Source organism: Lepidochelys olivacea (assembly GCF_965140295.1).
Source record: "Lepidochelys olivacea isolate rLepOli2 genome assembly, chromosome: 6".
Lineage (NCBI taxonomy): Eukaryota > Metazoa > Chordata > Testudines > Cheloniidae > Lepidochelys > Lepidochelys olivacea.
In genome coordinates, this window is record NC_140416.1 from 65,209,270 (window position 1) to 65,224,859 (window position 15,590).

At 42.5% G+C, this 15,590-nt stretch overlaps 1 protein-coding gene across 2 annotated transcripts in view; it reads left to right on the plus strand.

The window, feature by feature from the left end:
* Positions 1-15,590, plus strand: part of TTBK2 (tau tubulin kinase 2) — a 216,241-nt gene that overhangs the window by 188,341 nt on the left and 12,310 nt on the right. The window contains exon 14 of one of the 2 annotated variants that reach the window (XM_084629924.1): positions 3,043-3,291. The exons of the other annotated variant lie outside the window; for it this stretch is intronic. Coding sequence (XP_084486050.1) covers positions 3,043-3,291 — 249 coding nt within the window. The remainder of the gene's footprint in view (positions 1-3,042; positions 3,292-15,590) is intronic. 2 annotated transcript variants of the gene reach the window in all.

The window sequence follows — 15,590 nt, forward strand, 5'->3', positions numbered from 1 at the left end:
CTGACCACTGCTCCAACCACTGCCAGCCCCCTTACTATCTTTTTACTTGTTAAGTGGACGCCTCACCGTATTTGTCTGTCTCCTTTTGAGATACAACTACCTTGGATAACAGTAAGAAAGTTGGATCAGTCTATTTCTTTCCCAACTGTTATTAGAAAAACATTTTTTGGATGTGAAATGGGTTTTAAAATCTCTCAGCCCTTGACCAAAGAGTGGAGAAAGTTAGATGCCTTATTTTATCTTCATGGGAGTATTGAAAAATTCTTCAAGGTCCCCATTATGTTAGCTCTCAAAAATCAGATTAAGTGTGCAAAGCATCCAGTAAGTCCCCTCCTGGGAGCATCAAAGTTTATTCTGTTAAGGGTGCCTCAGGGTATGTCTACACTGTAATCAGACACCCTGCCAGGTGACTCAGGGTTGCCGGGGTCGGGCTGCGGGGCTGTTTAATTGCGGTGTAGACGATCAGGTTTGGGCTGCAGCTGGTAGGGTCTTAGAGCCAGGGCTTCAGTCCAGTCCCAAATGTTAAACAGCCCCTTCGTCTGAGCTGAGTCAGTTGGCATGGGCCAGCCACAGGTTTTTAATTGCAGTGTAGACATACCCTCAGATTCTTGGGATGAAAGGATTTACAGTGTGGCCACTTAAGATTTTTGGTTATTTCCCCAAGTTCTATCAAACTCACATTCTCTCCTCAACTTATGCAGCCCTTGCTCTTTTGGCTTACCTCAACCTAAACTAAAGAAGCAAATAATAAAGTTAATATTACAAAAAGTAAATGAATAAAATACATTATTTATTTTTGTTTTACCTGTAGGGATTTACATTGACTTGTATTTAATGTGTCTTCCCTTTTTAGGAATTGTCTTTTACTGCTTGCTACTTACCATAAGATCCATTGGCCTGGAGTGTAGCTCATGTATGAGAAAGAGAAAATTAATTTACTTAACCTGTCATTTTTATTTCTCATAATGGAAGGGAAGCACTGATCTGGGCAAACCCTCCTTTTACATTAAAAGGTTATTGATAAAATTGAGTTTGTAGATGTAGTTCCGTTAATTCTACTAATTGTGCCATCTACAGTGATGTTAATGTTTTCTGCCTAGTTTATATAGTTTCAGCATTAGAATTAATCTCCCTGGGTCAGAATGCAGGGCTATAGCAGCCCAATACATGAAATCTGAGCTCAAAGGAGGAAAGAAAACAGTCTAAGATGACTCTATTGGAGTGGAATGAACAGGTCTAGCCCATGAGTAATGTCTAGAGCTCTTGGTGCCTTCCAATATAAGAAATAAAAATTACAGATGAGGGAACTAATTTTCTTGTTCTTTCTTATTTCTGCTACTTGTATCCAAATGCAGTGAGACTTTATATGGTATCTGAACAAAGCTGTCTTCAAAATGTAGTATTTGTCAAGTAGATCTCTCAACAGTACAACTTTTTCATTCGTATTGAAAGAGGCTAATCTGTATCAGCTAATATCACTTTCATCTTTTAGATTAAATCAATCAATCAGATGTTTGTTCTTGTCACACTTGTTTAGCAATCCACTTTCAATATATATATGAACAATTATAAAACTGATTTGTCTGCATGCTTCTGTTGGTTTGTTATTATTTAGAAATGTCACTAAAATGATCATAAGTAGTAGCCTTTGAAATGCAAGGGGTACAGGAAGTAGGGCTTTGAAATGTTCTTTCCCTTATTTTAGAGTTCCTCCTCTTTTAATTTTAATGTATCTTCCTTCTTCACATGCTGCTTTTATGACACATTGGGCATAGTTTTTTTTTTAAGTGAATGATAACTGTGATTTAATTGGGGATTGGTCCTGCTTTGAGCAGGAGATTGGACTAGATGACCTCCTGAGGTCCCTTCCAACCCTGATATTCTATGATTCTACTTTATGGGTACTGAAGCTCTAGAAGTGATGCTGCTGTTAACACCTTCTCCTTGGAAACTGTGCAATACATCCACAGTATTATCAATATCCAATCATAATAGGAAGACAAATGGGATTCCCAAATACCAACGAAAATTAAAAGAGCAGCAGTAACAGAAGAAATCAAATCCAAGAAACTTTAAAGGAAATTTTTCCATATCTCTCCCCTTTTCTGATTTTGTCTAAAAGTAATTGCAAAAAAGGAGATAAATAATTATCTCATCTGATGATTTTTAGCAATAGATATTCAACAGTATTGCTTCAATGCTTATTAGGACTTGCAAAGATTTTAGTTGGCTTCAGAGTTGTGCATTCAAGGGCTATAGGTTTTATTGGAGCTTTGTCTACCCTAAATGAAAAGGTGTTCCAAAAGCTGAGAGGCTTTGTTCTTGCAGTTCCTGTATGTTGCCTATTCTACACACTACAGCCATCCAAGCTCTTTCCAAGGTTTGTTTTTTTCCTGTTGGTTGCAACATTTGGGATGAAATCTTTAGCTCAGTCCTGATCCAGACAATACAGGAATCCACAATTGTTATAGCTTCACCATTTCAGTTTGTTCCTCCAATTTCATCCCATAATTTGGAAATTTCCCAGAAGTCGCTGCTTTTAGCCTCAGTGCTTATCCTTATGAATTAGGTACTTCAGCAGTCCCATTGTGCTTTAGTTCCACCACAGTTGTAAAGCATGCTGTATATGGATCTGCAAAAATAGTCCGGTCAGAAAACAATGTTGCTGTGTTAAACAGTAGAAAAGACAAGTGCGGTGATCAACAATTTCATGCAGTCATTATCTTTGCAACAGTTTCTTTGCTTAGTGTTATACCTATCCTATACGTATGCTTGCTGAATAGATGAGTAAAGTTAGGGGACTAGATAGCCAAAGAGAAAAAGGATGCTCATTTCTTATTGTGATATTAATTTTTTTAATGGATGATAAATGTGGAGGCTTCTGAATTTATATCTCTCTTAAATTATCAGCTTTTAGCCTGAGAGAGAGAGATGTGATTCTGTCACTGTAAGAAAGCTACACAGGCAGTAGGTCAAAAATAAATTGTTAAAAAAAATATATGTGAAAAACTTACTTTTTTCCCCACCATGTTGTTCTCACAGCTCAACTCATCTCACATGCTGCATTTCTCCACTCCAAGAATTTCAAGTCCCATCCTCCGCACCCTGAGCCCTATTGCCTATCTGTCCTCCCACTTGGACCCTAAGAAAGAGGCTGGGTTACCCAGGAGTCAATCAGCAGAGAGCCATTCCTCCTCTTCCCGCTCAACTGGCCGTAGGCAGCTTCCTGTCATTCCCAGTGGCAACAAGTTTCCCCCTGTCATTCGCATCTCAAAAGCACAGCTCCAACAGGTGAATAAGTCTTCGTCTTCATAAAAGCAACTGCACTGTATCAGTCATTTGCTAAGTTGTAAGGTTCATAGCTGCTTTGCAAAGTACAGTAATATGGAGGTGCTAATCGTGCTGCTATAAAATACCTCTTGTGAAAGCATATTGAGAAGATCTATTAAAGGAGCACTCAGTGTACTTCATCAAAGAACAGAGTCAGAAACATTTCCTGAGAAAGATAAGTTATTACCACCTAAAGAGGTAAAAATAGAGTGAGAAATACTTGCTAGTCTTTCAGAGGACAGGATAGTTAGAAACACCTAGTGGTTATTTCTTCTGGAGAGGATATAGGCAAGATCACTTAGGGATCTGTTGTTTGGGAAGACATGATCAGGGGCTCCTGTAGATTTGCTGTTACTGGTGAGGATAGATTCAGGTTCCTCCAAGGGATTTTCAGTGGGAAAAGATGGGCGCATAAATCAAGAAGTGGATTCTTGGTTTAAAAAATAAAATCAGGAACTCTCCATTTGTGAAGATGGGGTCATTTGGGAACATCTGATGAATTGTGGGGGAGGAATATATAATTTGGCCCTCCTGGAAGGCTTTCAGTGGAGAAAAATAGGATCAGGAACCACCAGTGTGCTTTCTTTGGGTATCTGTAACACTTAATAATCTAAAAACGTTCTATTGCTTCCAATGGATAAAATAATGTTGGGAACAATCAATAAGACTTGCTAATGGCAAAGTTAATAGGGCAATTTGTGTCCTTGTTCTGTGCTATGTCCAATTTTTGGAGCTTCTTTCCAGTAAGAAAAAGATTAGCATTCAGATTATACTTTGTGTCTCATAATTTATGTTGTGGTTACAAAGATGGTATTTGAGATTTGCTGAGCAGCTTCAGCTTGCAATCACTATTAAAGCAGTGTGACATAACATTGATTACACATAGATCCAAACATCTCATCATTCACCATTACACCATAAATGTTTAATCTAGACTAAAAATAATTCCACATTGTCTTCTGTTTTCTGCATATGCATATGTATTATTATAAATATCATATATCTAATGTTTATTTTTTTCTATAAAGCATGCACAAATATATTGATTTGTTTTAATGGCTAGCTTCTCTCAGTAGTTTAATAGGATCGATGGCTGGTGATAACAAGACAAACAGTGCTGTAGGTATAATTATGTCAGAATTTTATCAGCTAATCCAATAATCAGTGTTTTCTCTCCAGCACCAAGCTTTTTTTCATCTCCATATAGAATGCTAGCCCCTCTTCCCATCTGGACCTCAGGTGCTTGGAAATGGGTAAATGTGCTGTCAGTTAGAAAGTGCCAGGTACCAGATACCTGGTATTGTGAAACTCATGGGATGCCAGAATATCCAGTTCTTCATGTTAGTTGAACTGTATTTACTAGGATATGAAAATGTTAGAGAAATAAACTCATTAAAAATTATGCTTTAATGCTATAATGTTACTTAGAGTTACTTTGTATCCCAGGATGCAGATTGGCCTAATTTTCTTAAATGTGTGTGCACAGTTTAGCTTCAGTTTTTTCCATCACAGATATAAAATATTGCAAGTACAGTTTGCAAATTGGACAGGCTGACTCTCAGGGATCTTCACTGGCTACCAGAGTATCCAGTAGGTGGTTCTGTATATTCCTTTTCCAACAGGAATGTTTGAAATTCCTGATTTAGTTGAGAGTTTAGCTTTATTCAGCTGCAGTGGGTACTACATATACACGGTGCCCTATTTTTTTTCCAATGAGCAGCGTACCATTTACTTCATGGCTTACTGGACCTAAATTCTTATGTAATGTCTTCTGATTTCTATGATGCAGTGGAGTTAGATTCTGTGGCAAGCTTGAAGTTCTGCAGCAGCATGAAAGACATAGAAACTCATTAAACATGAGAGGTTTTCCTTCAATTAAATATTAAAAACAAATATAAAAAGAATTTTATATAACTATTTGGTGTTAAATGTATTTCCATACATTTCCTGCTGTGTAATTTACATTATGCTGTAGGATTTATAACTGATGAATTGCAGAAATCATGGAACCATGCTGTAAAGTTTAGGTCCGGTGTGCTGCAGAATAAATAATGGTACAGCTGTTCCTTGAAATCAGGCAAAAGGATTTTCGTCCCTTGTTACTGATTGAGTGGGTGAGCGTTATAGGGCTGTAACCCACCCTCCATAATTTGATTGTTGTATTAGATGAAAGAGGTTGTTGCTAACCCCCCGCTCTACATATTGGTTGCTAGTGTGGTGGAAGGACTAGGCTTTCACATTCATCCATGTTTTGGATAGAGGTGCCCTCTCCCTGTCGTACATATGTGGTCATGCAGGATATGGAAGGGAATTAGATGCTTTCTGCCTTTCTGTTTTGTTCAGTTTGCAGCATAAGGAAGAGCCTGGAAGCATTAGAACTGTCAGAGGGAACAAGAGATTCCTTGACCTCTTCGTGAATCCAGGCAGTGGGATCAGGCTTCTGATTAGCACACTTTCCCTGTACTGCCTGGCCAAGTGAGGGATACTTAGAATAGGGACAGATTTCTATTCAGACCCTTGCCAGCAGCAAATGCTGCAGCTGTTTCCATAACTGTTGAATCATGGAAGGCATGGGGAAATGTTATTTTCTTTAGTCTGAAAAAGGACTGTTGTGTTCACATAGTGGGGAACATTTGGAATTTTCAAATATTAAAGGATGTTGTCAACATTTGAGTTACATTTATGTTTGTAATGTTAAAGTGGAAAATATCCAGTGGATATATACAGCTTTTTACATGCGTTTCCAAACCCCTTGGGTCTGGGTAGGGTCTAGTCACTTTTCTAGCTTACAGACTACAAGGCAAACTCCAAGACTCAGACCACTTTTCTGACATCCTTCCTTGGGATGTGGGATGCTGTCATCCAATTGCCCTAGACCCCAAAGCCAGTCTCTTACATATGCTCCCCAAGAGGTTGTGGACACCCTATGCTTCTGTTTTAACCTCATCAAGGAAAACATCACAGGAAAGCAAGGAACATTGGCTTAGCAAAGGAGTTTCTTAACCACAGTCAGTTTATTCTTCAAGCAGTCAAGAATTACAGATAGCTGAAAACACTAAGGGTATGTCTTCACTACCCGCCGGATCAGATCGGCGGGCAGCGATTGATCCAGCAGGGATCGATTTATTGCGTCTAGTCTAGACGTGATAAATCGACCCCTGAGTGCTCTCTTGTTGACTCCTGTGCTCCAGCACCACGAGAGGCGTAAGCAGAGTTGACGGGGGGGTTGACTCGCTGCGGTGAAGACACCACGGTAAGTTGATCTTAGTACGTCGACTTCAGGTACGTTATTCATGTAGCTGAAGTTGCGTAACTTAGATCGATCTCCCCCCACCCCCTCACCAGTGTAGACCAGGGCTAAGAGTACTGAGACAGCCCCTCCCATGGTCTGATCTCACCCTTCTTGTGAGTCCAGTGTTTGTCAGCATTTCATATAGGGCAGAGTCCTGCCTGCCCTTGCACTCTTGTGAGTCTTTCCTATGTGTGGCAGTGGTTGGCTCCCCCAGCACAGAGCAGAACCTTGCTGTTAAGTAGGATCTCTGTGTCTCTGCATTGTGCTCCACTGGGAAGTACTAGCCCAGCTGTTCTCAACCTGTGGCCCACATGCGGCCCAATTAGCACACAGGTGCGACCCAGCTCAGCTATGTGCTAAAGGCTGGCCCGCTTGGCAGGGTCCAGGTTTCCAGCTGCCCAGCATGGTGGGGTCCGAGCTGCCTCTTCACCCAGTGTGGCCCACAATGATAAATAAGTTGAGAATCACTCCTCTAGCTCCCTCCTGTCATGCTTGTCACTCCCTGCATACCTCTGTGCAGAAAACACATTGTTCCATGGAGGTGGGCCAGCAGTTTTAATGGCCTTAGATTAGTCTTAGCTATAGTCCTTCAATGAGGTGGCAATTGCCTTTCCTGGGTATGGCAAGTTTATCCTAGTATTCAACACCTACTGCAAAATAGAGTTCATAATTTGATACAGATGTATCTTGCTTTGTCACACCTCCATCTTTTGGATCCCAACTTGAGACATTATAAAGGGGTCTGATTTTCAAAGGAGTGCTGAGCACCTACTATTCCCATTCAAGTCAGTACAAGCTCTGACCAGTTTTTGACAACTTCTAAAACACTGAACATGGTGAGTGCCACTAGAGGGCTCAAAAACTACTTAGAGGGATACTACCCTTTCCTATACACTACAGTAGTCCTGATATTTGTATTACAGTAGGACCCAGAAGACCAAAACAGAATCAGAGCCCCTCTGTGGAAAATACAATATAAATATTTTTGAAGACATGGGCCTCTCCCTGAAGAGTTTACAATCTAAGAAAGTTGATAGTGTCCCTTTAAACATGGAGCTTTATACGTGTTAGTGACCACCTGTGTTGTAATATGACTTGATCTTGCCAGTGTGGTTGGGACCTAACCATGTTATAACTATGTCAAAAAGCTATGCTCTGCCCCTGGCCTTGTATCCACAGAGGCAAAGCCATGCTGCATTATAGTTGGGCCTTTAAAATGTTTAAGCGCTGTGCATATATACAGATTTTGTATTGCTGACTGGACCATATAGTAATTTACCATTGGGGTAGGAGGAACTGTGCTCTAATCACATCTCTAGAGGCTTGTGGATGGTGAGGAGAAGTTAAAAAAACCAACAACAAAAATACCTTCCCATTTTGGAATTGGTGGAAGCCCTAGTGTAGACAAGACTCCTGCCTTCTGATTCAACTTCTGAAAGGGACATTGACTGAACATGGTGGTAAAAATGCAAGAAGCAGCTGAAGCCTGGTCTTTATTAGAGCTCCCACTCCTGCTAACATTAGTTCAGCTTATTTAAAAAATACATAAACACAGAGAAGATAGATAAGAGAAAAAGTTACATCTTGAGAAAGGAAAAAAGAGTATGAGAAACCCGTCAATCTCAACAAGCTCCTAAAGATTGTGTCACTTCATCAGAGGATCACTTTCAAAGGAGCCTTGATCTAGATTCTTAATTTTCACCTATAGTTTTGTGTGTACAATAGTTTTAATGTTACAACACAGAATTTGTATGCAAACTGCATTTGCAAATATCCTGAGATCTGCTTAATTTATGCCTGCAAATGCTGTTTCTGTTCACAAATTCTCCTTTTTGAGGCACAAAGTAGTTGTGAGCAACAAGTGTAAACTTAATGCCAGTCCTACAACTGAATCCATGAGAGTGTATCACTTTGCAGAGCCCCATTTAATTTAATAGTGCTCAGTACAGATGAATGGACCTGCTGTCTGATTGCAGGATTTGGGGCCTTACATACCTTTTTTTTTTTTTTTTGGTTAGGTTTTGGCCCTTAATGTTTTGCAGCTGAAGGTCCATATTTTACATTTTTATAGCACACACAGTTAAAACAAAAATAGATGTGTAGAGGAGCAATAACTTGGGAAGAGGGGGGCTAATGTCAGGGTGTTCCCCTCTCCCCTGCTCCTGCACCCTGCTTACCCCATCTCCATAGAGCAGGGGGGCACATTACAGGGCTCATGATGGAGGGAGCTTGCTAGTAACAGTTGCTGTTTCAACTTATTGATCTACTTAAAAAGGCAATGTACTTAGAGTGAGGTCAGTGTACTTAAAGGGGCAATGCACATCTCTCCTCCTCTCTCACACACAGGATGTTTGTCTCTGTCTGCCATGCTGTCTCCCCTCCCTCTATTTGTGCTGCCTTGTAGAGTGTGAGGCTACATTAACAACAGTGTGTTAACCCTTGAGGGCTCAGCTGAGTGCTAGTTCATCATTTAGCGCTAAGGCATTCCCTGGGAAATATCCCACCCTCTTCCACCCTCTGACTCCACCACCTTAATCAAGCTTCACAATCATCATCGCTGTGTACACTATTAAATTGTTTAAAACTTATACTGTACATATATATATAATATAGTCTTTTGTCTGGTGAAAAAAATTTCCCTGGAACCTAACCCCCCCATTTACATTAATTCTTATGGGGAAATTGGATTCGCTTAACATCGTTTCACTTAAAGTCACATTTTTCAGGAATATAACTACAACATTAAGCGAGGAGTTACTGTAATGGGATCCCTCTCTGGGTTTAAAAAACAGAACAATTAATTTTTTTAATCTTCCAAAACAGATATCCAGTTTGGAAAAGTGCAGCTCTTTTAAATGAGCTATAGTATACCCTTGGAAAGGAAAATCAGAACTTTTCTAAATAGTGTTATCTTATGCTTTTAATGTTTTTGATAATTATACATTTCTCTGCTGGAGAAGGAACCAATAAATTGCTTAACTTCAGAGGTATATTTTGTATATAATGAAACCATCTTGGAATTAAGGAAAAAACTATATATAGATACATTCCACATTCACTGCAATTAGTACTCAACTTGTTTAAGATAAAAATTCGGCTATATAAGTAATATGTGTTTTAAGAAAACTAGCACCAATGATTTCTCATTTAAAGTAAAGCAAACCTTTTAATTTCAAATTGACAGTGTCTTCTATTTCAGCTATAAAGCCTCTGTGTGTGATTGAGTTAAAATATCTTATTTTATAATTTTCAGTGTCTTATTTTACTTGGGTTGCTTCTTAATTAGAAAGGCACAGTATGTAGGTAAGAGTTATGAAAAACCTTCCTTTGGGACCTAATTAACATCTTACTGGAAGTTGTTAGCTATTCTGTAAAATCTAGATTTAGAAACACTGAATAAAATATGCTTCTAAAAGTGTGGTCTGCAGTTGCCTGTCGGTTGGCCTTGGAACAGAATCCAAAATCTTGTTTTATGAAGCCAGTAGATTCTAACTTTCTAGAAGGAAAAGCAATGACTTGGCCATCCTTCTGGCTATATTATAGTCTCCACCTCAGTCATTGTTACAGAAGGATGAAAGCAACCATGAGGAGAAAGGAGTTTGGTGACTATAGAGGTGAAAATGGAGAGTTGAAATTTTGAAGGTGAAAGAAGCTTAGGATACCATCTCTTCAGGCTTTTTGAAATTAGGGTCAAGTAAAACCCTAGTCTTGCATGTTTAGAGACATGTCCACTGCACTCAAGAAAAATATTACAATACCTGGGCTACTTTTACCATCATTCTATGACAGCAGGAGATCCTGTAATACTATTATTATAAATGCAACAGTTTTCCATTAACAGTAAATAAATGCTGTACCCATTCTATAATTTTTAATACATTTTCCAGAAAAAGATTCTAATTTTGTGAGTATCTCATGTAGTCACATTAACCGCTTGTTATAATGATGTGACAAACATTCTCTAAAAGCAGTTACTCATTTCATTTCATTTAAAGTGCATTTATGTTAGGTCGCACAACAAAAGCTTCCTTAACCTCAAGTTAAGATTGTACATTTGTATCAATAATTAAAGGAGGAAAGCACCTTAAAAGAACATTGCTGTTTTCAAACCACAACAACTGTAAACTCAGAAAATTTTACCTTCAGGTAAATCTATAAAAATACCCGTCCCCCCCGCAGCTTCTATCACCCAATATTTTGGAAAATATGGAAATACAGAGCTATCACAAACACTCTTTACTCTGACTTTATATCCTTCCCTCCTCTCACTCTGTGATCCCTCTATGTAAGATAGAGGTATACAGAAATAGGGTGTAACCTGGCAGAAGGGAGAAATCAGTTGCTTAGAATAGCATGTTCCTCTCTCCAAACAGATGTGACTGAGGCTAGATAAACCTACACTTTAAAGTTACTTCTGCTCTGAGTAACATTAACTTACGGAAAAAGAAAAGGAGTACTTGTGGCACCTTCGAGACTAACAAATTTATTTGCGCATAAGCTTTCGTGAGCTACAGCTCACTTCATCGGATGCATCCGATGAAGTGAGCTGTAGCTCACGAAAGCTTATGCTCAGATAAATTTGTTAGTCTCGAAGGTGCCACAAGTACTCCTTTTCTTTTTGCGAATACAGACTAACACGGCTGCTACTCTGAAACCTGTCATTAATTTACGGGACACAGCATTTGGAATCTCAACAGAGGAGTGACGTGCAGCTGGGATGGAGCAGCCAATTCCAGCATAGCTACTGTACCAGCAGTGTTGACAGTGCTATTTTCAATGGTGAAAAATACAGAGTTAAGGTTACCTGGTGACACCACATGCCTTTCCTTAACTCTGCCCCCCCGGAGTTGGCAAGAGCCATGGGAAATTGTCTGCATGCACTCCAGTTTCTTTCAGTGTTTTAAGTGTAGATGTTGAGAACAGTGGAGGCAATAGGTGGGACAGGTTGATAGAGGTGTGTTTATGGTACAAGGAGATCTGGGGATAGTTTGAGGAACTTCACAGAGCTGTGATTATGGCAGCGGTTCTCAAACTATGGGTTTCGACCCCATTTTAATTGGGTTGCCAGGGCTGGCTTAGACTTGCTGGGGCCCAGGGCCAAAGCCAAAGCCCGAGGGCTTCAGCCCTGGGTGGTGGGGCTAAGGTTTACAGGCCCCCTGTGTGGGGCTGAAGCTCTTGGGCTTTGGCTTCAGCCCCCCAGCCTGGGGCAGTGGGGCTTTGGCTTTGGAACCCCCACCACCTGGGGTGGCGGGGCTTCGGCGGGCTCAGGCCTAGGTCACCCCTCCTGGGGTCTTGTAGTAATTATTGTTGTCAGAAGGGGGTTGTGGTGCAATGAAGTTTGAGAACCTCTGGATTATGGTATGGGAAGATCTGGGTCTGAGTCCCACCATGTGTGTTGTCAAAAGAAAGATGTACATGTGTACCTTGAGGTTCCCAGTCTGCATCATTTCAGTACAGAATTGTGTACTTTGTGTCACTAGCAGAGCACCGGGGTCTTCTTGCTAAGGGTATTGTCAGAAGTAAGGTGGGACATGAGAGCAGTCAGTGGATTAAACGATGGGTAGGGGAAAGGATAGCCAGGTGGAATCCTGTGTGCAAGCGTGAAGAGGTTGTAAAGGGGTTTGAAGTGGTAAATTTTACAAGTATGGTGCTGGAGCTCCAGGCTTAGTGTTTGAGCTTAGGGCAAGCACAAGTAGCACCTGTCTATTAAAGTGAAAAGGCAAAGTGCAAATGTGTGTGTTATGGCTATTGTGTATTGCTCAGAGAGGGCAGCATTAAGGTTGTGTGGGCATTTATCTTAATTCTGAATTTCCTGGTTTTCAGAAGTTAAGCTGCTGAACTTCGATGTTGTGGAAGGGCATGAGCTATCATTGGGCAACCTTAACTCCATGTTAACAAAGTTTTTTGCCATTTAATTTCCTCGTTTTTTAAAACAGAGAAATATTTGTTGGTGGGAGTTAGTGATCTTTAGGCAGTTGTAGTTCTCACCTAGGCTTGCAGTTGATATGCTACTCTGACTAGATAATAATCAAAAGACCTAGGCTGCATCTACATTGTGGAGACTATACCACAGGGGTGGGAAAACGTTTTGGCCCGAGGGCCACATCTGGGTATGGAAATTGTATGGTGGGCCATGAATGCTCACAAAATTGGGGTTGGGGTACAGAAGGGGATGAGGGCTCTGGCTGGGGGTGCAGGCTCCGGGGTAGGGCCAGAAATGAGTTCAGGGTGCAGGATGGGGCTCTGGGCTAGGGCAGAGGGGATAGGGTGCGGGGAGGGGGGGTGAGGGCTCCAGCTGGGGGTGCAGGCTCTGGGGTGGGGCTGGGGATGAGGGGTTTGGGGTGTAGGAGGGTGCTCTGGGCTGGGACTGAGGGGTTCGGAGTTTGGGAGGGGGATGAGGGCTGGGGCAGGGGATGAGGCATGGGAGGGTGTCTCAGGGGTGCAGGCTACGGGTGGCGCTTACCTCAAGCAGCTCCCAGAAGCAGTGGTTTGTCCCCCCTCCAGCTCCTACATGGAAGTGCAGCCAGGCGGCTCTACTGTGCGCTGCCCCGTCCACAGGCACTTGGGGTGGGGGCATCATGCAGAGCAGAGGCCCATGGCTGCCTCTATGCATAGGAGCCAGAAGGGTCATTCTGGGGATCCTGGTCCTAATACCCTTCCCGCAGAACAGGCTCAATTTGTGAGAGAACCTTCACCTGCCTCTCCCCCTAAGGGATCCTTCTAGCAGGCACTGGGATCCACTGTTAGGGGAAGAACCCCTTAGTCTGGTCCTGGTGGTGCCTCCAGAACCATCGAGATTTCCCTCTTCATCTCCGGACATAGCGGTGACTGCAGCATCCCCCTCTCCTCTGGATGACTTCAGGTAATTTCAGGAACTGTTGCAGAGAGTTGCGGAGGAACTCCAATTCCCCTGGAAGAGATCCAGGATACCCAGCATAAGGTTCTGGATATCCTCCATACCTCATCACTGGCCAGATTTGCACTGCCAACAAATGACGCTGTTCTGGAGCCTGTCAGGACAGTATGACACACCTTTGCCACATGCACAGTGACCCCCAATGGGGCCAAACATTACTATGTTCCTGCCAAGGGGTCTGAGTTCCCATATGCACTGACTCCATGGATGCTCCAGCAATCCCCCACAATCAGCTCCTCTCCCTCTACCCCCCAGCGCCTCGTGCCCACCGGCAGCTCCATTGATCAGCGCCTCCTGCCCGCCCCAATCAGTTGTTCCCCGGCATGCAGGAGGCCCTGCCGGGGAGGAGCAAGGGCAGGGAGCACTCAGGGGAAGGGGCGGAGTGGGGGTGGGAAGAGGAAGAGGCAGGGGCAGAGTGGGTGCTGAAAGAGGCGGAGTGGGGGTGGTCCCTTAGGGGAAGGGGTGGTGTCTGAGTGGTGTGCGGGGCGAAGGCAGGGGGAGCATCCTCCAGCACATTAGAAAATTAGTGCCTCTTTGCGTTCCTGTTTTTGTACCCTCCTCCAAACTCCCTGGTTGTCCAGGCAGCAACTGAACGAGCCAAACAGCAGCAGCCTCAATGGACACCAGCTGATAAGGTGAGCAAGTGTTTGGACCTTTTGGGATGCAAGGTATTTTCCTGGTCTAGCCTTCAATTCAGGATTGCGAACTATCAGGTATTATTAGCCCCATATAATTTCCTGAATTACAGTTATTTCGAGGACTTTACTGATTACTGCCACAACACGACCAAGCTCATTTTCAGGAGCTTATTGAGGAAGGGAAGCTGGTAGACAGGATGGTCCTCCAGTCAGCAGTGGATGCAGCAGATACTTCTTCCAGGGCCATAGCTATGGCCATAATTATGTGTAGGGAGTCTTGGCTCCATTCCTCTGGTTTCCTGAGGGAGGTGCAGAACATTATTGAAGACCTCCCTTTCAATGAATCCCATCTTTTTAACCAAAAGACGGATGAATAACTGCATACGCTCAAGGACTCCAGAGCCACCCTTCGTTCGCTGGGCACCTACACTTCTGTTCCAAAGTGCAAATTACACCGCTCACCATCCACTCAATGCTACAGGTCCCCTGATTTCTATCCTCAGAGACATTGTGAGCCCCTGAGGAAACACCAAAAGACTCAGATCTTGCTCTCTGGGGCCCCTTTCATAGGCTTTGATATCACAGATACAACCTCCAGCCAAGAAGTATTTCTGAGGCAAACCCAAGAGGCACCAACTGCTGCACCTACCCCCTGATGACCGTCCTATCCCATCTGGGGGTTGTTTAACACTCTTTTCCCACACTTGGAGTGTGATAACAAGGGACAAATGGGTGTTGAACGTCATCTGCCATGGCTACAGATTGAATTTGTCACAGTACCTCTTCCAAGACCCCCCCCCCCCTCCATGTGCCTCTTCAGGGAGCACTCTCATGACAGCATCCTCACTAAATAAGTGAACTCCTTATTACAATGAGGAGCAGTAGAACACGTTCTCCCAGAATACTAAGGAAGGGGGTTTTACTCAATTTACTTCCTGATGTCGAAGAAGAAAGGCGGGTGGAGACCAATCTCTGACATCTCAGTCCTTAAATCATAAGATCAAGTTTGGTATGGTCACACTGGCACTGATTATCCCATCCTTAGAAAAAGGACATGGTTTAAGGCTCTCAATATGAAGGACATTTATTTTCACATCAATATGCATCTGGCCCACAGTGGTTTCCTGATATGCACAGCGGGCATCCACCATTTCCAGTACAGGTGCTCAACTTTGGAATAGCCACTGCTCCCAAAGTCTTCATCAGAGATTTTCTGTTGTAGCGGCCTATGTCAGATGTTACGGAGTCCTTGTGTTTCCATATCTTGAGGATGGCTTCTAGCCGTATGGTCCAGGCAAGAAGCCCAAGCATCAACCTCCATGTTGCTCAACCTCTTTCACCCCTCGGAGTCAGCATCAACATTGAGAAATTGATCCTAGATCCCACACAGTCTCTGGACTTCATAGGGCCTACC